The 27,912-nt window shown below is 43.1% G+C and overlaps 1 protein-coding gene across 2 annotated transcripts in view; it reads right to left on the minus strand.

The window, feature by feature from the left end:
* PAH (phenylalanine hydroxylase) overlaps nucleotides 1–27,912 on the minus strand; it is a 56,249-nt gene that overhangs the window by 15,920 nt on the left and 12,417 nt on the right. For both annotated transcript variants that reach the window (XM_054988810.1, XM_054988809.1), the window contains exons 2-5: nucleotides 27,007–27,114; nucleotides 12,922–13,105; nucleotides 2,957–3,045; nucleotides 236–303 (exon numbers count right to left, since the gene is read on the minus strand). In XM_054988810.1, the coding sequence (XP_054844785.1) occupies nucleotides 236–303; nucleotides 2,957–3,045; nucleotides 12,922–13,105; nucleotides 27,007–27,114 (449 nt within the window). The remainder of the gene's footprint in view (nucleotides 1–235; nucleotides 304–2,956; nucleotides 3,046–12,921; nucleotides 13,106–27,006; nucleotides 27,115–27,912) is intronic.

Raw genomic sequence — 27,912 nt, forward strand, 5'->3', positions numbered from 1 at the left:
GCATGCAGTCCACACACCACTCAGAAATGTGACTCCAAAACTCTGGAAACTTTAGGAGCAGCAGTGGTTATAATGTCTCCTGGTCATGGTGAGTTACCTCCACGGTCAACAAGATTGAGGATTGCCTGGTCTACCTTATTCCAAGAATGAATGCCCCCCACCCCCACCAGCTTCATGGAGTAGAAGATGTTGGGTTTAAAATACTTTTCATTCCTTACTATCTTTATACACTCACTGTCTGTAGTCATAGGCTATATCTGCAAATTCCTTCCTTCTGGCCCGGTAAACAGGATCTTTGAATCCCTGAAAAAACATTATAAAATATATTACTTTGACTTGTAGTGAGCCATTTTGAACACACGCATTACTGAAAAAAAGTAAAATATTTCAAGTTATCTTAAGGCCACTTAGGTCTGCCATGTTGGGTATTAATGGGACAGGACAAGATTCATAGCAAGGCTCAACTGTCTGCTTCTACACGTATACAATATGCAATCGCTAAGATGCAGTAATGTCTTAAAAGAGCTTTTTGGCTGCTTTTTATACCTCAGAATAACCAGCGATAAAGGTCCTCCTAAGGACTAATCCTAAGTGGCCTTATACAGGGTTCTCTAAAGGGGCAGCTACTCGGAGGCTACTTCCAAAGACAGGATTTTCCATACTGCTATGACTCCCCAATAGGAAAAGCATGTGTTGACCCTATGGTAAGTCTTTGGCAAGTTTTTTCATGTGCCATGCCCTGGGAAGTGGCATGTTTCCCTTCAGTTATTCTGTGCTTTGCTGAGACTCCGTGGCTATACTCATCCCAGGTGAGTATAAAGGAGCTAACTCTCTACTTCTTAATTTCTGTAAATTATAGAAACCATTCCCCTTCCCTAGCAAGGGTATAAGTGGCTCAGGGGTGGCTTTTTTTCAATGGAAATATGGCAGGGGGTGAAAAGGTTAAAGGTCACTGAAGTTCTGACTTTAGAATCTGTAAGGTTAGGTACCAACAACCTCTCAAGCTCCAGATGGGACTTGGAATTCTCCTGGAATCACAACTTATCACCAGTTCCCATGGAGGAAATGGGAACTGTGGAGGGTAGACTCTAAGGCATCACATCCCCAGGAAGTAGGTACCCTACTTCAAAAACAAAAGACACGAATGTGCCCCAGAATTTCAGAAGCTCAAAGAAAAATGTACTGCTTCTATGTGACAGAAAAATAACTTCGAGCCGAGGCCTTAGACTCTATAAATGGGAAGACAGCCCAATATGAAGCTAGGGCCTGAGCCAGTGGAATTAGGGAATAATAGTGGAGTCAGGGAAGTGGCAAGTAGGGTTGCCAACTCCAGGTTGGGAAATCCCTGGAGATTTGGGGGTGGAGCCGGGAGAGGGCAGGGTTTGGGGAAGGGAGCGGCTTTAGCCATTTTCTCCAGGTGAACTGATTTCTCTGGCCTGGAGATCAGTTGTAATTCCAGGAGATTTCCAGCCACCACCTGGAGATTGGCAAACCTAGTTCCAAGGGTCGGTTAGAAGGATGCAAGGGTCCTGATTGAGCACAGGAGCCAGAAGTTTCACAGCCCTGCAATTTAAAAAAAAACTACAGAGAGGAGGCTCCAAAATCACTTGTTTCTTCATATCTATTACAAGCTATGCCTAATTGTATTCCCCATCAACAAAAAAGAGGAAAAGGATAATTATCTAATTAATACTAGGAGTTAGATCTGGGGTGCATCTTTCATTTTCATGAGGGTTTTTCTGAGTGTGTTTTCAAGCACAGCCACTGTGCTTTATCCTGCTTTATCCTGACAGAAGCAAGGAGAGGGAGCTTTGATTCCCTTGTTCAGAGCGACTGGGGTCTCCGTTCATGTTGTTTTCTTCTAGGATGCTGCCAAATAATAGCACAGGAAACGTGGTGCATTTTAGATTAAGCTGGAACTGCTGAAGGGCTAATCACTGCCTCAATTAGTGTAATAGCAGCAATTTTTTTGCTCCACTGCATGTGGTTTATTTAAAAGCACCTAGCATTGGTTACATTAATAGCAGTAATTTCTGACTATACTGAATCTCCTAATATAAAAATAAAATGCTAATTCACTGGAAGGCTGTTTTCCTATCAGTCCCTGTGTGCTCATGGGGTGATGTGCTCATCTGCACAAAAACTTTATCTGCATCCATAAAGGTAGATGTCAGACCCTTTAATGGCCTCAAAAGACTTTTGCTGCATAAAGTGAGCTTCTTTGAGACGGTGATATTTCAGGATGCAAGAAAGGAATGCCACGATTTATCCTTAGGTTTTAAAAACATCCCCATATTACCTCTCATAACTTCATAGTCACCTGCTAGAACATATGGACCGTACCCTCCATGAAATAGGGTTGCCAAGTCTGGCTTAGGAAATTCCTGGGGATTTAGGGGTGATGCCTGTGGAAGGGGGAATTTGGGGCAGGATTTTGCCTAGAACCTATGGTAGACCTTCCAAAGCTCCCTGACCTGGATAGCCCAGGTGAGCCTGATCTTGTTATATCTCAGAAGGTAAGCAGGGTCAGCCTTGGTTAGTAATTGGATGGGAGACATTCAGTGAAGATCAGGGTTGCAGAGGCAGGCAACAGCAAACCACCTCTGTTAGTCTCTTGCCATGAAAACCCCACCAGGGGTTGCCATACGTCAGCTATGACTTGAGGGCACTGTCCACCACCCTCCAAAGCTGCCATTTTCCCCCAGGGGAACAGGGCTCGGTAAGCTGGAGATCTGTCATAATTCTGGGTGAATTCCAGGACCTACTTGCTGGTTGGCAACCCTATCTATGAATCACGGGGCCATCTTGAAAACTTGGGTTACAGAACATTTGTCACCAACTGATACATTTTCAGATTGCTCTCTGTGTCAATGAGGACCCCAAATGTAATATATAAGAAGCGGGAAGTTTCAGGACATTAAAAATGGTGTTAATCGGTTGTTGTTGTTTTTCTTACAGGGTGATCGGCATCCAGCTCTGCTCCATAGCTGAGAATCTGGTTGGCGAATCGGTCCAGCTCTTGAATAGTCCTTGGGAACCATGGAACTGGAGAGCAGAAAAGAAGCAGGAATGATTGTGAGCGTCTTACCTCGGTTTGCTTTTGACATTTCCTGGTGGGAAAAATGATAGGTGTGATGTACACGGAGACATCTAGCTGCACGGTATGAAGTTTTACTCTCACTCTGGCTGCATCCAAGTGGCAGGGGTTCTCCATTCTCCTGCAATTACTGCTGCAAATACAGAGGCATTTGCACTGGGCAATGGAGCATCTACAAAAGAGCTTTGAATGCAAAGTGACTTTTCCTAGCTTTTTAAAAAAATTGGCAATTACTATTTTACTATAGCATTATAACATTATAATGTTCAATTGTCATGACTTAGCAGTTCCTCTGAATTAAATACTAGTCCTTTTTGTTCCAGAGATACAAGGGGAAAAGTGCACAAAATTACAGATATTTATTTTAATGTTGGTCTGAGACTGTGGAAACCAAACCGCCACTTAGCCATGGAAGCTAACCTACCTCATAGGGTAGTTGTGAGGGAAAGAGAGGGGAGAAAGTATTTCCTTTCATACAGAAATGAAATATTTTATCTAATTGTCTCACTGAAGGAGTTATGACATCTTTCCTTTAAACTTACCCCTCCTTCTTTGATTGAGATTCAGACTATTAAAACCACTGTGGAAAGATTTGTAATCAAAAAGCAAAAAATGTGTGCTTCATTTTGTGCTGCTAATACAACTGGTGATAGAATAGAATAGAATAGAATAGAATAGAATAGAATAGAATAGAATAGAATAGAATAGAATAGAATAGGTGTGGGTCAGGTTCAGCACTGTGCCCACTCACCCTCCAGGAAACTGAAGAGTCTACACCCTTGCATATACTTCCTATGTACTTGTTAAAGGTGGAGGGAGTCTTTGACAACCTCATTCATTTGGCAGAGGGCAAAAAAGCAATTGTATTTCTGTGTTCTAGTTCCCTTCAAATCTACCACAATTTGTCACTAGAGGGCAGCAGAAGCAAAATATTAGATGCCTGAGCTCGCTCACGCTCTCTCTCTCTCTCTCTCTCTCTCTCTCTCTCTCTCTCTGTCTAACTCAGTTTCCTTCAGACAACACCTCTGAAAGATATGACTATGTTCTTGGGAGTTGCAGTTGTGGTCCAAAAGACCCCCCCCCCAAATCATACACTGGGCTTGTTCTATACAAAGTTTCACCTGTTGAAATGAATAGAACAATTGCAACAAACCAGTATGTTCCCATATATGGTCGATAAGAGCTCTGTGCAAAGATTCTTCTTTACACTTGTATGTGTTTTTTTAGGGGGGGCGGGTACAGATCATGGTTACATTGCTGGGTCAGCCCCCTCAGCATGACTGCCCTTCACATGTTGGCTGGATTTTTCCACCATAGCAGCCTACACACTCCAATGTGTTATAGATCCAGAGGAGTTAGCTGTGTTAGTCTGTAGTAGCAAAATAGTAAAGAGTCCATTAGCACCTTTAAGACTAACCAGCTTTACTGTATTGGATGCATCTGATGAAAAGAACTGTGGTTCTCGAAAGCTTATGCTACAGTAAAGTTGGTTAATCTTAAAGGTGCTACTGGACTCTTTACTATTTTACTCAAATGTGTGTTACCTATACCTTGTTCTGTCTAGTATACTTTTTCATATTACTGCCTATGGTGATACGGCACCATGCCCAGTTCTGACCACAGTGTCAAGGTAGAGTATATGGCGGTGGGGCACAACCACCGGAAATGTGGGTTAAGTTTAGAAGTTTATGCACTACACAGAACTCTTCTTCATACAAAAGCATCATTTGCAAGTTGAATTCTTCCATTACTGTTCGTCCAACATGCGTTATTATTTGAATTACTATGAATCCTGTCTGGGTTTTTGGGGACCAAACAAGGTCTGGTATTAGTAAGTCCCCAAAATTCCTTTCCTCCCGTAAATTAGCAACATGCGTCTCTCTGGAGTTGCAGTCAGGTCAGGAGCTAGCATCCAAAAGAGCCCCTGGACAGGAATGTCCATGCAGACTGGGCCCTTTTCAATATTTTTGTCAGACTTCCTAAGAAAAGGGGCTCTGTTGGATCAAACCAATGAATCACCTAGTCCACCTCTTGTTTCACACAGCAGCCAACCAGTTGCCCTGGAGGGGCCAACAGTCACAGAGGCCAAGGGCTTCCCTTAGTGTTGCCTTCTAGCACTGGGTTTCAGAGGTTTACTGCCTCCGAATATGGAGGTAACACCATGACCAGGAGCCATTGATGGAGCTCTGCTCCATGAATCTGCCGAATTTCCCTCATAAGAACGTAAGAACCCAGGTTCAATAAAAGAACCGCAGGTCCTCATGTTATAACCACTGCTGCTCCTAAAGTTTCCAGAGTTTTGGGGTCACATTTCTGAGTGGTGTATGGACTCCCAATCTCTGCTATATATGCAGAAGTTCCTTGCATGGCCCTTCGAATTCTAAGCAGCAACCACAATCCTGCAGGTTGGGACAGAGCCCTTGAGGAGTCTGGTGTCTGAGTGGGCTTCCCCATCTCTTCTTTGAGAAATGGATTTCCCAGAGCAAGCCGGGAGCATTTCCCTCCACGGAAGTGAACCAAATGCTGCTACTCCAGGGGCTTTAAAAACACTCACAGGGTAGCTTCACAGAGGAATGCACAGGTCCGTTCTGAAAGATGGCAGAGTTGATGCAACAACCATCTCCATGATAACAGCTACTTTGAAAACGACGCTGGCAATTTCTGAAAACGCTTCCACTCCAAATGTCCAATTTGGCTTATTCCGGCCTCTCTCCTTCTGATACAAGCAAAAAGAGGCTGCCCAGTTTTGGTTTCTGTCTTTTCTTCTGGACAGGAGATGAAATGGAAGAAATGGACAGGGTGGGCCAGCCCATTGTGAACATTACTAGAACAGGAACTAACCACGGTAAAATGATACAACTGATGGGAGTCGTATCAGGGGTCCCCCAGCATGACTCAGCCATGCATGTATACGAGACGCACCATTTCAAAGCGCTGGTGTGGCTCTGAGTCCTGTGAGGGTGGAGGAGGGGCTTCAGGCTCCCCTCCCCCGCCTTGCCATTTTTGCCAGTGGAATCAGCCATGGGGGGGGTGGTATTTGACCTTTCCTCAGGCCCCTTCTGTCCTGGGATCATGTGATCGAGGGCACATGAAGCCTGAGGAAGGGGCAGTTGTATTGTTTCAGTTTGCATTGCTTAGACAAGCCCTCACAGTCTAATCCTCTGCAGTTACTCCAGTCTAAGCCCAGTGATTTCAGTGGGACTAGAGGAGCAGGGAGGAGGAGAAGAGAGGACAGGAGAGGTGAGGTCAAACACTTGTCATGTCAAGACAACAAGAGACCTGACAGTTAATTAGCTGGATGCCCAGTTAGGGAATTCACTAGCGGAGACCGACTAGCTAAGATGGCTCTTAAAAGGACTGGACAAACTTATAAACGATAGCTCAGTCAATGACTATTACCCATAATCAGGGCTTTTTTTCTGGGAAAAGAGATGGTGGAACTCAGGACCGCACAATGACGTCACTTTGGGTCAGCTGGAACAAGGGGGCAGTTTTTAAAAGTTTAAATCTCCCTCAGTGAAAATGGTCACATGGCCGGTGGCCCTGCCTGCTGATCTCCAGACAGAAGGGAGTTTAGGTTGCCCTCCGCACCACTGGCGTGCAGGGCAATCTAAACTCCCTCTGTCTGGAGATCAGGGGGCGGGGCCACCGGCCATGTGACCATTTTCAAGAAGTGTCGGAACTCCGTTCCACTGCGTTCCTGCTGAAAAAAAGCCCTGCCCATAATAATTACAATGCACAGAGGCAACATCCCAGATTGTACTACTGCTACTGAGCATTTACATAGTGGCAGGGGTAGATGAGGATGCTAGACATGGAGCAAGCTGAGTGACGTGGCCCCTGCAGTCCAGGCAGCACCCAAAGGCTGCAGCAACAACTGCAAAAAATGTCGGACTCTGCCACCAGCAAATCTACACCCATTGTTGTCACAGCTGCAGCCCAGCTTCAAGCTGAGGCTCAGCCAGCACTACAGCGGCTACTTGGTTCTGTGGGCCTCCATAGAATTGTCTGGCTAAGTTAAAGGGAGAGTCTGCCCTTAGACAGCTGTTTCCGTGATTAAAGCACTTAACATACATTACTTTGCGACAACCCTTAAAACAGTTCTGTAGGCCCCCTCGCTTATTAATCCTGTATTGCAGATGGGAGAGGGGGCAGAGCCTCTAAGCATGATTTGCCTAAGAACACTTAATGAGTTTGGGGAAGAGGCAAGATTTGAACTGAGGATCTCCTGGATTCCAGCTCATTTTCTTAGCCACTACACTATCACCAGGGGAAAACCAGAGAGGGTGGCCCTCGCTCTCATGCCATGCTAGTGAGTTTAGGGATGCCAGCTGGTCTGGAAAGAAATGTCCTGTCCCTTTAATAGATGTTATTAATCCAGGGTGGTGGTGATGCTATTTACCTCTATGCCATGAAAAGCTTCACCTGTCCATTTGCACACCTTAAGCTTCTATTAGAGGGAAGGGACAGTCCTGGCCAGTCGGCTATCATAGTGGCCTCTGGATAGCTGTGGCAGGAAACAGAGGATTAGAGACGGGCATTGGTCTGACCCAGCAGGCTAACTGTAATTTTCTGAAGACAACTTTGGATTGCACTGCCTTCCCTTTGCCTGATCCAGTGGCAATGCCTTTAAGAAAAAAACCTTGGCAACCCTCCAAAGCAACCCTCGAAAAGCATGAAATCTAATTTCCCCTTCACTGAAACCCAGAGATACTTGGACCTGCCACCTGCTTTCTCGGCTAACCGGCCTTGCTGTCTATCCACACTGCTGTTAATAAATGTCCAGAACAAACTGTTGCAACACTGACCCTCTGTGAAGCTCTGCAGAGCTGATCAGTAATAAATATTGATTTGTCAGCAGGAGGAACAGCAGTTTTTTATGGTCCTGCGGTGGACACCCAAGTGGTGACCAATTTAACATGGGGTCAGGGGGCTTAATGGGATGCTAATAAGCTATTTATATGAGAGGCAACAAAACAGAAGGGCTCTGGAGGTTCTGCCAAACATTCTGCCCGTTCTGGGGAGGGGTCAGAGACAGGATCGTGAGATTTATTGCCATTTCTGGGCCCAGGTTTGGGTCTTTTTAAACACAGCCAACTGCTCCGGTCAGCCCCAGGGTCCAAGCAAACAAGGCCTCCACAGACCCTCGGCCTCCAGCATGTCTCCAAATGGCAATAAATTGTCTGTATTTCCCCCCTTTCCACTGAAATGAAATCATATTTAATTCTTTTATTCTAGGCTCCAAGGAGTCTAAAGACAGTATTTCTTGTACAAATCGGAAAGCCTCATGAAAGAACTACATGGTGTGTTCATGGCTAATCACTGGGACCCTTATTTTAACAAGTAAATAGCTTGCACATGGCTGGCAATGGGCTTTGCAGTTACAAAACCAGGGGTGCCAAACAGAAGGTGCAGGGCTGCTTGCCAATGGGTGCTTTCTGGTCTGGTCTGACCTGCAATCACGGGAGCTTTAAGCAGGAAGGACAAAGAGAGCTGGAGGAGAGACCTTGCTCAAACTTGTGTTTACGTGAAGCAGGCCGCTTGCTCAGGAGCACAAACTTTGCTGTATAGTAAAGAGTCCAGTAGCACCTTTAAGACTAACCAACTTTATTGGAGCATAAACTTTCAAGAACCACAGCTCTCTTCGTCAGATGCATGCATCTGACAAAGAGAGCTGTGGTTCTCAAAGGCTTATGCTACAATAAAGTTGATTAGTCTTAAAAGTGCTACTGGACTCTTTACTATTTTGTGACTACAGACATCTGGATCTTTGCTATATAGGGCCTCCACCACTGTAGGTTTTGGCAGGGGGGAGCAAGACCTGCAGCAGGCTTCAAAGGCATATTCTGGGACATAGGTCATAGAGGTGGAAGAGACCACAGAGGTCACCAACAGTGCAGCCCTAGTTTTAGGTGGGTAGCCCTGTTGATCTGCAGCAGAGCAGAAGAATTTGAGTCCAGTGGCACCTGAGAGATACATATCTGAAGAAGGGAGCTCCGACTCTCGAAAGCTCATACCCTGAAAATCTTGTTGGTCTCTAAGGTGTCACTGGACTTCAATCCTTCAGTGCAATCCTAAGCAATCAATGGATTTAGAAGGTGTGACTTGGTTTAGGATCGCACTTAGGGATGCCAGGTTGCCTGCTCCTGCTCCTGTCCCTGCCCTCCAAGTTCCCACTGCAGTTCAAGGTTGCAAAATGGGGATCAAAAGGGGGTGGGGGAACAGCATTGCCTGATGCCTGACTTCGAATCCAGTTATCTACTACTTCTGGGTACGTGAAGGCAGGGCTTTTTTTCTGGGAAAAGAGGTGGTAGAACTCAGTGAGTAGCCCTCGGAGAAAATGGTTACATGGCTGGTGGCCCCGCCCCCGATCTCCGATCTCTGCACGACAGCACAGAGGGCACTCTAAACTCCCCTCTGTCTGGAGATCAGGGGGCGGGGCCACCAGCCATGTGACCATTTTCAAGAGGTTCCGGAACTCTGTTCCACCACGTTCCAGCTGAAAAAAAGCCCCGTGTGAAGGGATGTCATAGTATCACGTGATGCTCTAGTAATTTTCGAATGCTGCTATCACTCCCTCCAATGCTCCCAGGGTTTGCCAAAGGCCAGAAGTAAGTCCTTCCATCATGGAACACCAAGTACATATTGAGACATCTGCTGTGCTTATTTTTTTATAGTCAGAAATACAGACACTCCTGAGAAATTTTCCAAAATGAGGCCTAAAACACAGGAAAGAGGACAAGTTACACCCCCCCCCCCCCCGCCGCCTTTTCTGTTGGTATCATTGCTACACTGTGGAGGGAAGTGTGGGTAAAACTCAGCAATCTGTGATCAGGATCCTTGTTTTATTTTTAAGGCTAAAAGCAACCATGAGGACATGCCCAAACAAGATTATCACAGAATGGCCCTGCTGACCTACAAGTTCTGTTTCGCTTTGGGTACTTTGAGAGGTCAGGAAACTCAGGGCCAAGCTACAAGTGACGAATGACACTTGAACAGCAAGTGGATTGAGTGGAGCACAAGTGAACAGGGAGAAATACACTTGCCGTTCAAGTGTCATTCGTCACTTGTAGCTTGGCCCTCTGTGGCCATCCTGGCTTTCTTTCCTTAGTCATTCATGAAGGCTTTCAGGTCTATGTAACTAGATGGCCATTTCCCCACCACCTCCATTTTCTCAACACGTTCCTTCCTAAAGTCAATCCTCTCAGCCATTTTTAATATATCCAGAGTCCAGACTTGTGACAGCACTTTCATTAAACCAGTTTTCAATGCAAAAACCACCCAAAAGGTTGACTTGACCAAGCCTGGAATGAAAAGGTTTATTGATGTTTCCTCCTGGATTGAAGTTCATTCATAGAGATGTGGACTGGAGGTTGGAAAACAGAATCTATGTGAGATCTTCTGCCAAACATAACCTCTCCATATTGTTTTGTGATTAATTTGTTCCAGCCAAGGATAGCTTCACAACGTACAAAATGGCTCCTTACACCCTGATCTTAACTGCATTTACTTGGGAGGAAGTGCCACTGATTTCAATGGGACATACTTCCAAAACTGGATAATGGAAGTGCCTTCATGATGGAAAGAATCAAAGAAGAGGGCAAAACTGAGAAAGATTAATCCAGGCTCCCCCAACCCACACTTAAAAAGTAATTAAACGTTCCTCTTTACGTGATTGTGATTCCCCGCTAAGCCATAACTCTTTGTCTGGCATGTCCCTTTTCTGAATGGAGGGGGTCTAACCCTCCCGATTCCCCCCTCCCCCACAATGCCATGGATAGGACACAAAGGAAAGCATAAGGAGATTACCAGGATTTATTTCAGGAAGATTTTAATGCCCTTTCATGTTGCTCCCAGGAAGTTAGATGAAGCAGCAGACCTAAAGTATTTAAAACCATCCTTAACAGAAATCCTGTTAGAATCACATCTGCTATTTGAAGGGTCGTGTGGGTATTTGTAAGAGTGGGATGTGTACACATGTGTATGTGGAACCAAGCATTAGCATTAAGGGAATTCGTATTCATGAAATAGCACACTCTAAGTGTCCCGGTACCCTCTGACGGTAGTTCTACCCATGTGTGGTGTTTCTAATGGACAGGGAATTCATAAATAACGAATACTGGAAAACAAACTAATCATCTGAGGGCCATGCTTGCCAGAAGCTACTAGCTGGCCACTGACGGGAACAGGATGTGGGATTAGAGGCACCGGTATTGATCCAGCCTGGCTCTGAGAGTTATATTCTTATGGACTCCTGTAATTTATTGTGTCAGCACATATTCAAACCATTTGGTACCATGATTAGGAGAAAATATTGGCCACCAACCAGCACATGGAAGTTATCTATGCCAATTACCTCTCCAAGCTCTGAAAAACAGGGACACACGACACAGCCTTACACCGAGTCATACTCTTGGTCTATTAAGGTCTGCATTGTCTACTCTGGCTGGAAGTAGCTACCCATGATTCCAACTGTACATCTACTACCTGATCCTTTTAACCCAAAGATGCTGGGGATGGAAACTTCTGCATGCCAAGCAGATGCTCTGCCACTGAGCCATTGTCCCATCCTACCTCACCCTCTCCCATTCCCTGCAGTGATCACTATTAACGCAAACAAACTAGCAAAGTCAGAACAGACGGCTGCAACCTCAACAGTGATGGTAGAGCTTTGCTCCCCTTCCAGCTGGTAACAACTTTTTCTTTTCTTCCTGTTTAGTGGTACCATAGCTGTAAACTCTTTGTGGTTGATCCCATGCTAGTGTGTGAATCCCCCATATACACAAAAAGCAGATTTCAAGGCTATGTATTTTCAAGATTTCAAGACCCCTGTAGACTTACCTTCACTGGGATTGATATTGTCTGTGTGGCACCATGCAATCCTCTCTGCTCTCATGGGCAGAAGCAGGGCTTTTCTTCAGCAGGAACGCAGTGGAACAGAGTTCCGGCACATCTTGAAAATGGTCACATGGTTGGTGGCCCCGCCCCCTGATCTCCAGACAGAGGGGAGTTTAGATTGCTTTCCGTGCCACAGCGTGGAGGGCACTCTAAAGTCCCCTCTGTCAGGAGATCAGGGAGTGGGGCCACCGGCCATGTGACCATTTTCTCCGAGGGCGATTTAAACTTTAAAAAACTCCCCCCTTGTTCCAGCTGACCCAAAGTGACGTCATTGTGTGGTCCTGAGTTCCACCACTGAGTTCTTTTCCCAGAAAAAAAGCCCTGGGCAGAAGACATATATGTTCCCCAGAGCTGCGTTAACAGCAACGAAAGAGAAAGAGGTATACCACAGAAGGAAACATACACAGAGCCAGAATGTGTTTCAGTAATGAACTTTTTATCATTCTTAGCTCGATGGTTGTTCCACATAGGTAGCCATGTTAGTAGAACAGGAATCTTGTGGGGCCTTACAAAGAAATTTTATTTGAGCTTAAGCTTTCCTGACTCAGAACTTACTGTATCAGACACACTTCAATGCATTTGACAAAGTGTGTTGCATCTCACAAAAGCTTATGACGGAATACATTTTCTTAGTCTTTAAGGTGCCACAGGACTCCTGATTTAGTTCTTAGCTTCTTTATCATCACAGCAATCCTTTAGGTGACTTGCCCACAGCATTTCCCAGAGAACATCACAATTAAGCAGGTATGGACTCAACTCTCATATGTTACTGTACCGTGTTCTAGCTACTCATAATAAACTGGAAGAAATGCAGCAGTTAAAGAGAAACTGGAAATAGCTACTTGCTGGAAAAGACTCAATAAGACTGAAAGGTCTTATTAACAATTAATACATAGCCAACTTTATTCTAAGCAACATTTTCTTACCAGCATCCTTCCTCTTTTCACGTGAAAGCTCATGAACGTTTGCTCCAATATCGTCTCTCAACGCTTTGACAATGTCCTCCAGAGCAGGGATATTCTTGCTGTTCAAGTTTATGAAAAATTCATACTCGTCCTTGTTGAGCCGGGAAGGTCTAGACTCAATGTGGGTCAGGTTTATCTCTTTTTCCTAGAAGAAAGATGCTAATATAATAAATATATAACACTATTTTTATAGTAACCTAGAAAATAGCCAGTTAATGTTCCATGTATGCTTCTGTGTGAAACAGTATTTTCAGGACAAGAATCTTTGTTCATAAAAATGAATATTCATATTGTTCATTCAAAATACCTTTGTAGTTAAGACTTTAAAGACCCATGGAAAAGAAACGGATATAGTGAGATTGCTTTGTGGATCCTGCAAAAGCTGGTTGACTGGTAATAGAACCAAGGCAATGGAGAAATGAATATGGCCACTAGAGATGGGCATGAACTGAAATACAAACCAAAATTAAGCATGAACCAGGCGGGTTCATGGTTCACAAACCAGCGGTTCATCAGATTCCATTTCTGACGAACCGCTATGAATTTTAGGCTGGTTCATTTGGTTCATTTTTTGGCTTGTCACTGCAGACAGCCTGGTGCCAACCAATCAGTTTCCTAGGCAACGGGATGGACTTCCTGCAGACCTTCTGCTGACCCGGAAGTGAACTTCTGCTGGCCCGGAAGTGACCTTCTTCTGGCCCGGAAGCGATGATTTTCTGACCTGGATGTGACGTTTTCATGAAGCAAATGAACCGGTTCACAAACCAGGGACAGGTTTGTGAAAGTTCATGGTTTGTGGTTCGTGAAATTTGGTGAACCACGAACCACATGGTTTAGGTTTTCCCCAGTTGATGTCCATCTCTAATGGCCACCTTTCTTCCTGCCTACCAGAGTGCACAACAAATCTTGAAAGGAATTCTACTGAGGATAATTTATTTGTAAAATATTTACATATGCATCTTACCCTTTTTCTAACAAGCTCAGAGCACCATTTTATAGGAGTGTGCAATCAGTAATCACTCTAGTAATTTGCAATATCCTATATCTGAACAGGATTATTTATAACATTAATGAATAGACAAAAACTTTCCAATTATTCTCTCACCTCCCTAAGTAATTTCAGTTTTATGGACAGTACTGATGGAAAGGACCGCAAAAGGAGATAGTGACTTAGCAAATCTGTGTGAAACAAGGTCATTAGCCAACCACAACAGCTGGCTGATATTACAGCCAAACAGGATTGTCCCCATAGGTATTTCTGTGCATAAGATTTCCACTTTCTGCCAACCACTGCACTGTCTCAGTAGCTTGGGGGGGTGGGGTGGCCTTCTGATTCTAGTCCTGTTAGCATTAGCAGTTTCCTTTTCTGGGGCTGTGTCTGAACTAGGGGCAAAATTTTGCTTATAGCTACCACCAGGCAGGGCTGCATGACTTGGGAGGATAAAGACAGATTATTAGGATGCCTGCAGGGGAGAGTGGTGAAGACGTTGTTGGCCAGTGTCTGGAAGGCAGGTGCTGGGGGGCGGAATAGAAACAAAGGAAAGCCACCCTACATTAATTGCCCATGATATGCACAGAACAGGCACATGGAGGCAGGATACAGATGATGTGCAAGATTCCCCCCAAAAGATACATGCCTGTTCGGAAACCCAGCATGCAGGGGTGCCATTTCTGGGGAGCAATTCTTGCCGTCCCTCCCTGTTTCCCACCTCACGTGATGATTCTGCAGAAGCCAAATTTAGTATTGTATATAAATGACTATGGTTGTAAACAATTAAATGGGTTCTAAGTATGCACCTTTTGCCTATAGAAGAAGAGGGGTTAACTATATAAATCTGTTTTGATCACCATTATAAACACTGGTTAACTAAAAGAGTTGTAAACAGCAGCTCAGGAAGTAAAGATCGCTACGTAATATGAAGATAGCAAGTAAGGATAGCTTCATAATAAATGCTGTTAAAATACCCTCTTTTGAAATTGGCCTTTAGACAGTGCTGACAAACTCTCTTTCAAACACACAGATGGAGAAAGGGAAATCTGAAATGGTCCTCTTGTAAGAGAGAAACAAGGAGCACTGCTGGATGTTCACTTTCCTAAGTTCTTAATAGTGGGCAGATGAACTTGTTTGGCCAGATACCAGCCCAATAAGTTGAAAAGGTCAGAGGCACATTCAAATCCTGTGGCTCAGGAAAGACGTCCCCCCTAAATGAGCCTGCCTCCATGCCAAGAATGCATTTAACTCAGTTGAGCCCTAAGGTCAAGTTGTTTTAGTTCCCTAAAGATCTGCATCACACACAGACAAGTCTTTGTTTTTGCTATTTAATTAGGTGCTCACAAATCATGGGAGGACCCCAGCATTAGGAAAAGTTAAAATTACTCCAAGCAAGATTGATAGTGATAGAGACCAGACACAGCCAGTCACAATCTGCTTTAAGCGAGGCTTCAATGGTCGCATCATTGAAATTAAGGCTTTGGATTTATATGGGTCAAGGTGGAGATGGACTTCTAACAGCCAGGAAGCTCTCCACTGACTTTTCACATTGGTAATGAAGGTAGGCTGGATCACAGCTTTGGAAAACAACATAAGGAAACATCACTATTCTCTCCTGTTCAGCTTTCAGCTGGAGCCCTAGGAATGGTTTTCAGGGATCTCTGGGCTGTATAAAGTATAGAGCTGTGGCATCCTTCCTAAATAATGGCAGGCTGGGAAGAAGGCCAGACCCCAAGTGACCTCTTTATACAGGAACTCAAGGTCTCATTGCAGAAGAGAGTGAGTGATTAGGGGACCCTACAAGGGGACAGATGGCCAATACAGCTGTGGAAATGAGCAGCTTAAAGGAGTATCTGCTAAAGTTCAAAAAGCCACAGGGCAAAAGAGGACAGGAAAGCAGGCCTATGTTAGGGGACAAATAAATCAGAAGGACTTAATACATAGATTTGAGTTCTATGAAGGAAGAAATAATAATAAGCTACAGGAACAAAATGGCTGCCTTTCTCCCTGTGGTTCCATACTCCACTGTTCTCATAGAACAGGGGATCACATACGGTTCACCCAGTTGCGTACTTCTTCTCTGCACTAAAGGAACACATCATTGTCCTACCACATTTAGCCCTTTCTTGCCTTGCCAGAGAACAGCAGGAAACAACCAGGGAGGCAGTGGCAGCGGCATCAAACCAGTAAAGCAACAAAAAAAACTGGTCCAATGGGTGGCTTTCTTGACCTGCCTCACAGAGTTACTGTGAAGCCAAGTGTCAATCTGTGAAAAGCACTTCAAGTATTAAAAGTTGAGTTGAAAATTCCAATTGATAAACTGGTTATTCAAGCAGCCCTTTATTTATTTGATACACTTACACACTGCCTTTCTATCATGGCATTCAAGATGGGTAGTGGTAGCAATAGATGCATATGTAACACATGGTGTTACATACATATCTCACTCACATGACATTTGCTGTAAAGTCTGTGTTCATTAATTAAGTGGGTCTAAGTGCCTACTAGATTAGCTCAGAATGAGCTAAGGGTATTCTTGAGGCATTTAAATTGCCAACTTCCAGATGTTGGCTGGAGAGCCCCTGAAATTACAACTGGTCTCCAGGCCACAGAGATCAGTTTCCCTGGAGAAAATGGCCGCTTTGGAGGGTGAGCTCTATGGCATTATACCCAGCTGAGGTCCCTCCCCTCTCCAAACCCTCCCCTCTCCAGGCTCCACCCCCAAAATCAGCTGACCCTCCTGGGATTTTCCCTACCTACAGCCCGTATCATGCTGTCTACAAGTATACCTCAGTGCCCCTCACTTTACAATGGTCATTGTATTAAGTGGCCATGATAGGGAGAGATCACATGAGATTGCAGAGATCACATGAGATCTAATTATTAATGGATTAAACCAATAAAAGCTTTAAAAAGTAAAGCCACCGCCAGTAAAATTATAGTTACGCATAAAGGACATAGTGAAGATAAAGTTGAAATACAATACTAATCTACGCTATCAACATCTAATTGGGCTGTCACAGCTCAACTTAAATCTGTTGCCAAGCATTGTTCTGAGGGAACCAAAATGTCTGTTCAGCCACACCCCTGGGCTCTTCCTGCTTCCATTTATACCTTCAGTTGTTACAACTACCCCTTGAGCTTCTGTCCATAGAAGATTTAAGTGTCCCATTCTAATTCATTCACTGGACATCATTAGAAAGTTTTTTATAGAGCAGGTTTACAGCTCATCATGTAAACTAATAGTATTACATTTCTTTACAGGCACCTTCAAGACTAACAGATTTATTGTAACATATGCTTGCATGGATTAGACCTACTGCATCAGCTGCATGAAGTGTGTCTTCAGTATATATAAAATATATAGGGGGAAATGTAAACAATGGGCTTGCAAAGCCAATTTAACATGATTCATGCGAGAGAAAGCTATTGTCACAAGGGAAGCCTAAACAAACAGAACTGAGTTTCTTAATGCATTCTGTTTCAACATTTCCATGCAGGAGTCTTACTCTGAAGTCTGTTTGTCAAATAATAGTGACTTCCAGGTCAGCAGCAGACCTCAAAATAACAACGTGACACTCATAGATTTTTCTGGCTCTTCTAGAACTGGTTCTAATTGGGCTTAAAAGTAAGAGCTACACAGATGTTCAAAAAGAAGACTGTAACTGTGTACAGGGAAGAAGGATCGTACCACAGCTCCAGAATTTACATTCAGCCAAACATCTGCAGACAACCCTATGCATATATGAGTCTATCCATATGAGGCTCTCCACATGCCATCAGGACCCTGATTCTTACTTTCTTCCCAGCCACATGGAAGAGTCGACGTGTGAACACTCAAACCTATGGAGTGCTGTCTACAGACATTCAAACTCAGTCACAGACATCAGGTGATGGAAGCAGTAAGTGCAGTCCTACACCTCTCTATGCATATATATGGCACATGTTTTCAAAAATTTGCACAACCTTTTTGCCATGAGTAAACCCCTACTCCTCCAAAACAGTTACAACTAAGTTGCTGTATTGCTTCCATTTGTTTGATCTTTGCTGTCGCTTCATCAAAAATTAAAGGGAGCCTTGGGGCTCGCCTTTTCTGTTCTATGCAGAAATTCAATAATATTCATTTAGTCCCCCAGGCTGTTGAATTATGAGAATGTGCCCAAGTAATTTCTTCATTATTATTATTATTATTAAAAGTTTTAATCAAAAATACTCAGAGCACTTTACAAATCATAATTACATTTCAGTACTAATGCTCCACCTAGTGTGTAATGGTAGAAGTGCAACTGATTTAAAATATGTGCATTCTACTCACCTTTAGACTTTGTTATTCCAGCTTGGAAGCCTGCATTTATTTATCTGGTGGATACTGGGAGACTAAAAAGCATTGGCAGAGTGTCTTAAATTCTTCTCCAGGAAATGAGATGCTACTCTACAAGGCTCCCTAGTGCACGTCTCTAGTATCACACACAATTTGTATCTGTGAAAACTAAGCAGAATCTTTCTTACTCCATTGCTGCTGCTAGCTTTTTTGACTGCTTGGCTATAAATTAGCTTACTATTTAACTACCAACAAAACATCATCATCTGAAATAGTTCATGCAAATAATGAATTAGCACGGGGAGAATGAGAGATGACATTGCTAACTCCAAAGTGCCACAATCAAGGGTCATCCTATATTATCAAATGTTGATCTTTTTTGAAAATTCTTACAGCTCTATATGGCTTTACCATAGAGTTTCTGGCAATTCCTAGAGTGATGTGATGTAACTTCTGGTTCCCCTTGGAAGTGACATCACGTCACACACGATGATGGCGCCCTCCATCAACCTGCACCCCAGTCTCCCACCAGGTACCAGCCACTGACTGGCAACCATACTGGGTGGCCTTGCACCAATCTGTATCTCTCACCTTAATTTACTAGGTTGTTTTGAGGATAAAATTAAGGGGGGCATGTACACTGCTCTGAGCTCCTTGAAGGAGAAAGGCAAATTTAAAATAAAATCAGCCAACCCATAAAATATATTTGGTACTGTGAAGCTCCCTGTGGCAGGGATCACTTCCTCTCCTGCGGATTCTGTCCTCCTGCCACCATAGAATCATGAGATCTGAACATGCTTGAGACACACAGGTGTCGCATTTAGTGACTGACATCGTCTCCCTTTAACAGAGTTCATGGGCACAGTACCCTGCTTACTGAAACAATGCTCACTGTTTTTACAGAGGACTGCTCCCTTCACTGGTTATATCTGGGCCTTAAGGCTGCCAGTCTCCAGGTGGGGCCTGGAATTCTCTTGGAATTATAACATCTCCAGATTACAGAGATCAGTGCGATGTCATTTTCCCAGAGCAAACCCTGAAGTGATGTCACACAGCTTTAGGGTTCAGCAGAAACTCTATGATACAACCAAAGAGTTTTTGCAAATCCATGACATTAGTTCCAGTTGTCACTGGGAACTTATTTATTTATTTCCTTTTAGCAAAATTTATATCCCACCTTTCTGCACTCACAAGGGCTACCAAATGACACCAGCGTGCTGTGTAATGTCAGTTCAAACCCCATTTCTTCACACTCCTCCTGCTGGGTTGTCAAGAGGTTATAATGGAAGACCGGGCAACCCTAACGGTGAATGGCCTTGAGCCAATCACATTCTCTTGGCCTAACCTACACCACTGGATTGTTGTGAGGGAAAAAATGGACCACTCTACCCTCAGCTACCTTAGAGTAAAAGTAGGGAATGAATGCCGACATCTCCATGCCATTTAATAGTTTCACAGTGATACCAACCATATTTCTTTATCCGTTACCACCTTAAAATGCCATTTAGATCTTACTACTAGTACTAACCATGGAAATAGCAACAGTTTTAAAATTGATCTCTGTTCAGTTAAAGAGTTTTCAATACTTCTTAGTCTCAGATTTTCTTGCATTTCCCCCCATCATGCCATGGAACAAAATAATAACTTTCTCTGCCACCCTATTGTAAAGCCAGAGGGACTCCTACCCTGTTCGGAACCAAAAGTAGTCAATGGTTTAAACCATGATAATTTCACAATAAATGAGCCAGCACGGTATAACAGATAGAGCATCAGCTTAGGATGAGAGAGACCCAGGTTCAAATTCCCACTCTGATACAGAAGCTGGCTGGGTCACCTTGGCCAGACACATATTCACAGCCTAACCTACCTCACAGGATTGCTGTGAAAATAAAAAAAAAAGGAGGAGGGGAGAATGATGTACAGCACCCTGATCTCCTTGGAAGAAGAGCAGGATAAAAGTGTACTAAATAAATCCATTTTGGGTATAAAGCGGGATTGGAAATTGGGGCTGTCCAAGCTGTAAGGCAACCGAATTCTCAGCAATATTCACTCCATCCAATTTGTTTCTCTTCCTTTCTTTTTGTCTGATGAAACTTTACACCACTTGGCATTTTCCATGCAAAAGGAACTGGTTAATTTTTAAGCTGGCGCCATCCAAAACAGATCTCTGACAGCAAATGACTATGGCAGTTGCATCAATATACAAACACCACTCCCCTTGGGGAATGATGTTAACTTTTCTGCTAAATGTGACTCTTTTAAAATATCTGGAACGGTTTCACTAACTAAAGCAAACATTGGTCAGGTCAAGTACATTCCAGACAGTGAAAGAGATAACAATTGCTCTGAAGTTCTGTTTGCTTAACAGAAAGGGTAGGGAGAAGCTGAGTCATCTTTGTGGATTCAAAAAGTCATGCTCATATGAGGGGCTTTAGAGAGAGACCACGCCACGCTAACCATTTTTTAATTAACAAGGGAGCTGAATTCCATCCAGCACAAAATCTGGACTGAACCCCCTGGAATGGACAAGTTTCTGAAGTGGGCCTGGATCTTTCACATTCCATTGGGCCCAGTTTGGAAGCAGAATGTGAGGCCCAGCCTCCACCAGAGCTTTCCAGCCTCCACCAGAACTTTACAGAACAGAGACACAATCTGCCCAACCCTCTCTATATCCACACAAGCAGTTCTGAACTTCCTAGGGAACACATGTGCATGAATAAAAGAAAGCTGTGAACCAGATTACCACAGGTATTGCTGGCAGCAGTTCACATGAAGGCAGAGAGGCACTTTACCTCATCACAGCAGACACCAGAGCTGCTGCCAGCCATATCTGCCCAGTGCATGAATCCAGTTCATACATGGCATTGACAAGTGCAGGATGAAGGAAAACATATTATAACAAAGCCAGCAAACTTAAGCATTATTTCAACGTATCTCCCACTGAAACAGAAATGTATAACTGCTGTATATTGATTTCATTAAGGAGCTCCCTGTAGACCATGAGAAATACTGGCAGTATTCAGGTGCCAGAGTGCTTGTGAAGTTTAACACTGATTCACAAGAGGTTTATGGATTGGTGGGACTAGAGGAAGGGTGCCTACTTCACCCCCCCCCCTCCGCGCGCCAACATTTCTAACAGGGAAATCCATATACAATAACACTTCGACATTTTTAAAAGACCATTCAGAAATGTTAATGTGAATAATGAACAGAGTGCCCTACAGAACATTTAGCCAGAGCAATTAATAGATTTAAACATGTCCTCATTGTTGGGATTTTTACAAGTGTTATTCTCTTCAGTCATGGAAGAGTTAATCTGTTTGTGTTTGGTTAGAGACAACTAGTTAGCATAAGGCCAGTTAGATGTCCAGTTGTTCTTCCGGCCAGGGTAAAGGGGAGTTGCATGCTTAATGAACAGATCTAGGATTGATTATTGGCTGACCAGGTTTATTGGGGGGCAATTAACATTCTTTCCCTTTCTTAGGACGCCATTTCTCTCCAGTTAGTTAGACTGTTATCTCCGGGATGTAAGGATGTAGAAACTCAGTTAGCTCTTTTTTATTTTATCTCCAATGTAACCTTTATTATTTTTCCCTATATGTAGTAAACATTTATTTTAGAAGCTGAACACATATGAGTCTGTGATTCTTAAGCTGCTGTGCAAATTCTCTACTCTGCAACTAAATTTATCCAGCACTCATGCACCCAAGTTAACCTTGTTATCATATCATTGCCAAATAGCACTCTTGTCAGTGTAGATAGGTTTGGTCTGAAGGGGCTCGAACCACAGTTTATGACAAAACAACATGAAAGGTCTTTAAGACCTGTGGATGCTTCTTTGATGGACCTTAATGGATAGGTGGAAGTTAAAGTTTTGTACTAGGATCTGGGAGACCCTGACTCAAATCCCTGCTCTTTGGAGCTTGGAGAAGGTGACTTCTCCTAGTTGAACAGGTGAGTATGTGAGAGGAGAAATAGCAAGTTTGGGTTTTGAGACAGAGGAGATTCAGAACCTGCTGTGAGTTTTCTGGAACATCATTGGGGTGCAGGATCTCTCTCTTTTTCCCTCTGTCCAGTAGCTCACACATGGAGGTCTTTACCTTCCTTTGCTTTGAAAGTGGAGCACTTATTTAAAGCATCCATATGACATTTCACTCTAGCCAGCCTCTTTTCAGATTGCCCTTGTCCACAGTATGTGCTTCATTTCAAACATTTAGGAGAGAATGCAGTCCCAACAGGTTATCACACCGTTTGAGCAGGAAAGCATATGTTTTCAAAGGTGCCATCCAAATCCATGCCATTTTCCTGCCATCAGCCCCTCAGTGCCATCATTTCCCCCACCATCCCACCAAAGGGTTTTTAAAGAAATAAAACAGCAATTGCTATAGTGCTGAAACATTGTAGTACTATAGGCATATGAAATGAAATCCTGCTCTCCAGTCATAGTTGAATTCTGGCGCCCCTTGGTGGGGTTTTCACAGCAAGAGACTAACAGAGGTGGTTTGCCATTGCCTGCCTCTGCAACCCTGGTCTTCATGGGAGGTCTCCCATCCAATTACTGACCAAGGTCAACTCTGCTTAGCTTCTGAGATGTGATGAGATCAGACTCTCCTGGGCTATAGTCAATATACTTTTTTATATACTTGAACTTTCAAAAGATTTTTGACAAGGCACTTCATCAAAGACTCCTTAATAAGCTTAGCAGTCCCAGGATAGGAGGACAGGCCCTTTTGCGGATTAAAAATTGGCCAAACAAAAGGAAGCAGAGAGAAGGTATAAATGGACAGTCCTTACAATGCAGGGAAGTAAGTAGTGGGGTCCCACAATGACTTTTAATTGGGGCCAGTGCTATTTAATTTGTTCATAAATTATCTGGAACTGGAGATTACTTGTGTAGTGGCCAAGTTGGTAGACAACACAAAACTATTCAGGATGGTGAAAACCAAGCTAAACAAAGGAGGAAATTCCTAAGAGACCACTAATACAATAATGAAGATTGTCTCAGTATAAATAAACACGATTTATAGGTCAAACCAAGTGTAACAATATTTTGGTCAAAACATGTAATAATGTAATATCCTTCTACTACAATTGAGCAATGGTTTGTTCATATCACAACCAGAGCCTATGGAGAAATCACATTACTAGTCAATTCCCAATCATCTGTTGATTTCAATAATTGTCTCTTTGATATGTTTTTCTGGGGAAAATTCCCAAATATCTGATAAAATGGCATAGAGAATCACCATTGCCGCACATAAAAAGACCTGGAATAATGGAGCAGTAGAATTCTTGGCTTGAAAAAGCAACTGTGAAACGGGCTGTCTAAAGAGCTGGTGCACCTGTTGCCAACTGCCCAGGAGATTTGGGAATTTTTCCTCCTGGAGCATACTCACCCATGTTGGATATCAGCGGAAATCCTGCCTAAAAACAGAAAAACATATCAAAGAGACAATTATTGAAATCAACAGATGATTAATACTTACCTGAAAGGGACATTGTGACGAGACAATTATTGAAATCAACAGATGATTGATACTTACCTGAAAGGGAATTGACTAGTAATGTGATTTCTCCACAGGCTCTGGTTGTGATATGAAAAAAACATTGCTCAATTGTAGTAGAAGGATGTTACAGTATTACATATGTTTTGACCAAAATATTGTTACACTTGGTTTGACCTATAAATCGTATTTATTTATACTGAGACAATCTTCATTATTGTATTAGTGGTCTCTTAGGAAATTCCTCCTTTGTTTAGTGTGTATTGGGGACCACTTTCCCTCATTGTTATCATACTTGGTGAAAACCAAGGCCAATTGTGAAGAACTTCAGGAGATGTATTGTCGAAGGCTTTCACGGCCGGAGAACGATGGTTGTTGGGGGTTTTCCGGGCTGTCTTGCCGTGGTCTTGGCATTGTAGTTCCTGACGTTTCGCTAGCAGCTGTGGCTGGCATCTTCAGAGGTGTAGCACCAAAAGACAGAGATCTCTCAGTGTGAGATCTGAGAGATCTCTGTCTTTTGGTGCTACACCTCTGAAGATGCCAGCCACAGCTGCTGGCGAAACGTCAGGAACTACAATGCCAAGACCACGGCAAGACAGCCCGGAAAACCCCCAACAACCAACTTCAGGAGAATCTCCACAAATTGGGTGAGTGGGCAACAATGAGGTAAATTAATTTCAGTGTAGGTGAGTGTAAGGTGATGTACTGTGGAACAACTCCCCCCCCCCAACATTCAGCATATGCTAATAAGCTCTGAACTGAGGGAAAGAGGCCTTGGGGTCAGAGTGGATAGCTCAATGGAAGTCTCAACACAGTGTGACACAGCGGTGGAAAAAAAGGCAAACTCAACACTGAGGATTAGGAAAGGGACTGAAAATAAGATAGCCAATATTAGAATGCCCCTGCATAGATCTATGGTGCAGCCTCATTTGGAACACTGTGTGCCATTCTGGTCACCGTATCTCAAAAAGGACATTGCAGAGCTGTAAAAAGTAGAGAAGAAGGTAATCAAGATGATGAAGCAGTCGGAGCACCTTTCCTATTAGGAAAGGGTCTGGGATTTTGCAGTTTAGAAAAGATATGGCTAAAGGGGAGCATGGTAGAGGTTTATAAAATTGTGCACAGGGATGAGGGAATGAACAGAGAGAACTTTTTCTCTCTTTCCAAAATACTAGAACTTTGGGGCATCAATGAAGTTGATAAGCAGTAGATTCAGAATGGGCAAAGGAATTACTTCTTTACTCAACAAGTGATTAAAAGGTAGGATTTGATGCCAGAGGGTATAGTGATGGCCACAAGCAAAGACAGATTTAAAAGGGGATCAGACAGATTCCCAGAGGATAGGTCTGTCAGTGGCTACTAGCCATGGCAACTAAATCTTTGAATACCAACACCAGTGCCTCAGCCTCTATGCCTTGTAGTTGGCCCTCCAGAGTAATTAGTTGGCTACTGTGTAAGAAAAGATGCTGGAAAGATGGGCCACAGGTCTAATCCAGCAGGACTCCTCTTAAAGAACAGATTTGATGTTAGCATTTACTAATCAAAACCCAATCCAAACACTGCCATTTGTAAATATCAGAAATGTTCTCAATCAAAACTAAATTATTTGGTAGGGGATTTGTCAGTTATTTTGGAATCTTGCTGTCTGCTTTCAAAATTATTCCTGATATTATTTGGAAACCTTTTGATCTGACAATTATTCTTGAACTTTGCTTTCTGCTTTCAGTTTCCTGAGCAGTAGAAGACAGAAGGGGCTAGAGCACCAAAGAAATTTATTCAGACACAATTTTCAATTTTTAAAAATGTTTTCTGTACGTGTTAAAGTTACGTATTATTATCCCTTCATTATTATTGTAAAGATTTTTGTCATCTTTGATCATTGTGTAAGAAATTTTGGATTTATAAGTTATTTAACAGGAATTTTGTACTTTGTATCTGCTGGAAGCCAGACAAACTCAAGAACAGCAGAAGCTGCAGCTCACCTCCCCTCCCTCTCCCATAGAAATGCGGTGCCAGCCAGTCCACATGTCTTTCAGGGGGAACAGAGGGAAACAGTTTGCTTGTACTAGCTGACTAACAGGCAAAGCTGCAGAGATGGAGAGGGAAACAGAAGCAGATACCAAGGCTGACTACATCAAAAATACCTAAAATATCCTTTGCTTTATCAGGAAAGCAGGATACAAATATTTATAATACATAAAGTAATAAACTTTTTGCAATTTTGAGGCAAACTGAAGCATTCTCTCATCATTAATATATATGGTTAGTTTTGAGTTAAATATATGAACTGAAGTAGGACTGGAGAGAGGATGGATAGTCAGTGTCTCCCCTTGTGTCCAACGAAAAGAGAGTTTGCCGTTCACACTTTTTATAGATAATCATACATTTTTGCCAGGATTAACAACTGGGTTTTCTACTAGCATTTCCCTCCACATTTCCTAATTTATTTATTCTTTCCAGGTATAAAATTGTGGGTCACAGTTTATTGTGCAATTTTTTTTGCTTATAATACTTTTCTTGCCCCAAAGAGATATTTTTAAGAACAGACCTGGTACTCTTAAATGGGAACAAACAATGCAACCCTAGGGCCTGGACTTTCAGAATAAGGCTGGTGTCTATAGGGAGACAGGCAGGGCCATTGTTGTTGCCTTCCTAATTCTTCATCAAAAAGACAACGGTGGTATTTTTGGAAATTTTGACTGTGGCCTAGTGAACATCAAAATATGCATCACACTGAAACTATTGCATTCTTCCTAGCGGTTGGTTATAGATGGAACTATCAGTCAAACAAGACATGGCGGTAAATGTACACCTACTTCTGAAAGCAGCAACTGCATGTCTAGTTGTTGACCCTGCAACGTCTAGTAGAGCCTTCCACGTCATGACATCATGATGACATTCCACACTTTAATATGAATGTTGTGACGTCATCAGCCACCGTTAGAAGCGTTAGGCATTAAAATGATCACTGTTGTCTGATACATGCTGGCTAATTCACATATTCTATTGACCACCCAGTGCTATAATGAGCATGTCTGCATGAATCAATTCATGCTTTATATGTATGTGTTACGGTATATGTTGTACACATTTGACTGGTGTCTGGTTATCACTGCTCCAGCATAATTCAAATGTCAATGAACAGCAAAATGTAATACATCAGAATTGCATTTTTTGACAACAGGATTCTGGATTCTCCCTCCCTATATACTTAGTTTACTAATACACACCTCAAATATGCGTAGAACTTTAGCCAAAGCTCCGACTTCTTCCTTGAGAGAGAAGATCAAAGAGATTGCACTGTTCTTGAAAGTGTTTTCTTCGATGTACATGGATTCCTACAAGAATATACATTGAATGGAGTTAGCTGTGTCTTTATTCAATTGTCCATTTTAGTTGTTGCTCCCAGGACCAGTTCCCTGCCCTAACTAAAATGAACTCCTGAAGGCTGCTGGAGCTTTGCTTGCTCTCAGATGATGGCAGCGTGCGAGGGGGCAACCGGCGTGGCTTATATACATTGTCACCTTCTGAATCTGAGTAACCCATCAGTTGGATCTGAAGCAAGCTCTTGATGCATTGATAAAATCATGGTGTTCAATTCAGAATCATGTCTGATGACAACCAACAACTAGCCTCGTGTCTCTAATCAGAAACAGGTTTAAGGCAGCCATCAAGAGGATGGCAGAACATTCTGTGGATTGGAGAGTATTTTAATGTGAGCAAATAATCTGACAATCAATGGAAACAACACACAGTGTGTCCAGCCAAGTACAAGCTGCAAATCCCCACTCCCTACTCTTGTCTGTCAGCACACCAACATCTCCACAAATAGACTCGGCCGGCAGCCGAGTCTACACTTGGACCAGGCTCAAGCCATTGCAAACTTGACTGCCGTAAAGAAACAGGACAAACCGTCCATGTCATAGGTGAATGATTTTGTGTATAGACTCAGAGGTATAGTTTCTATTTTGCCTGGTGCGAAGAACGTTTCTTGCTGGGGAGGGCTACCAATGTAGTAATCCATCATTTTATATAGCCGTAGGTTAGAAATACTAGCGAGATTGCTCTGGGGCATGGCAAGCTTGGAGAATCTGAGAAAAGCATCCAGAGAGGGCCATCCTGCTTGGCCAGTGAGA

Source organism: Eublepharis macularius, chromosome 9 (genome assembly GCF_028583425.1).
Source record: "Eublepharis macularius isolate TG4126 chromosome 9, MPM_Emac_v1.0, whole genome shotgun sequence".
In the NCBI taxonomy this organism is placed as follows: Eukaryota; Metazoa; Chordata; class Lepidosauria; order Squamata; family Eublepharidae; genus Eublepharis; species Eublepharis macularius.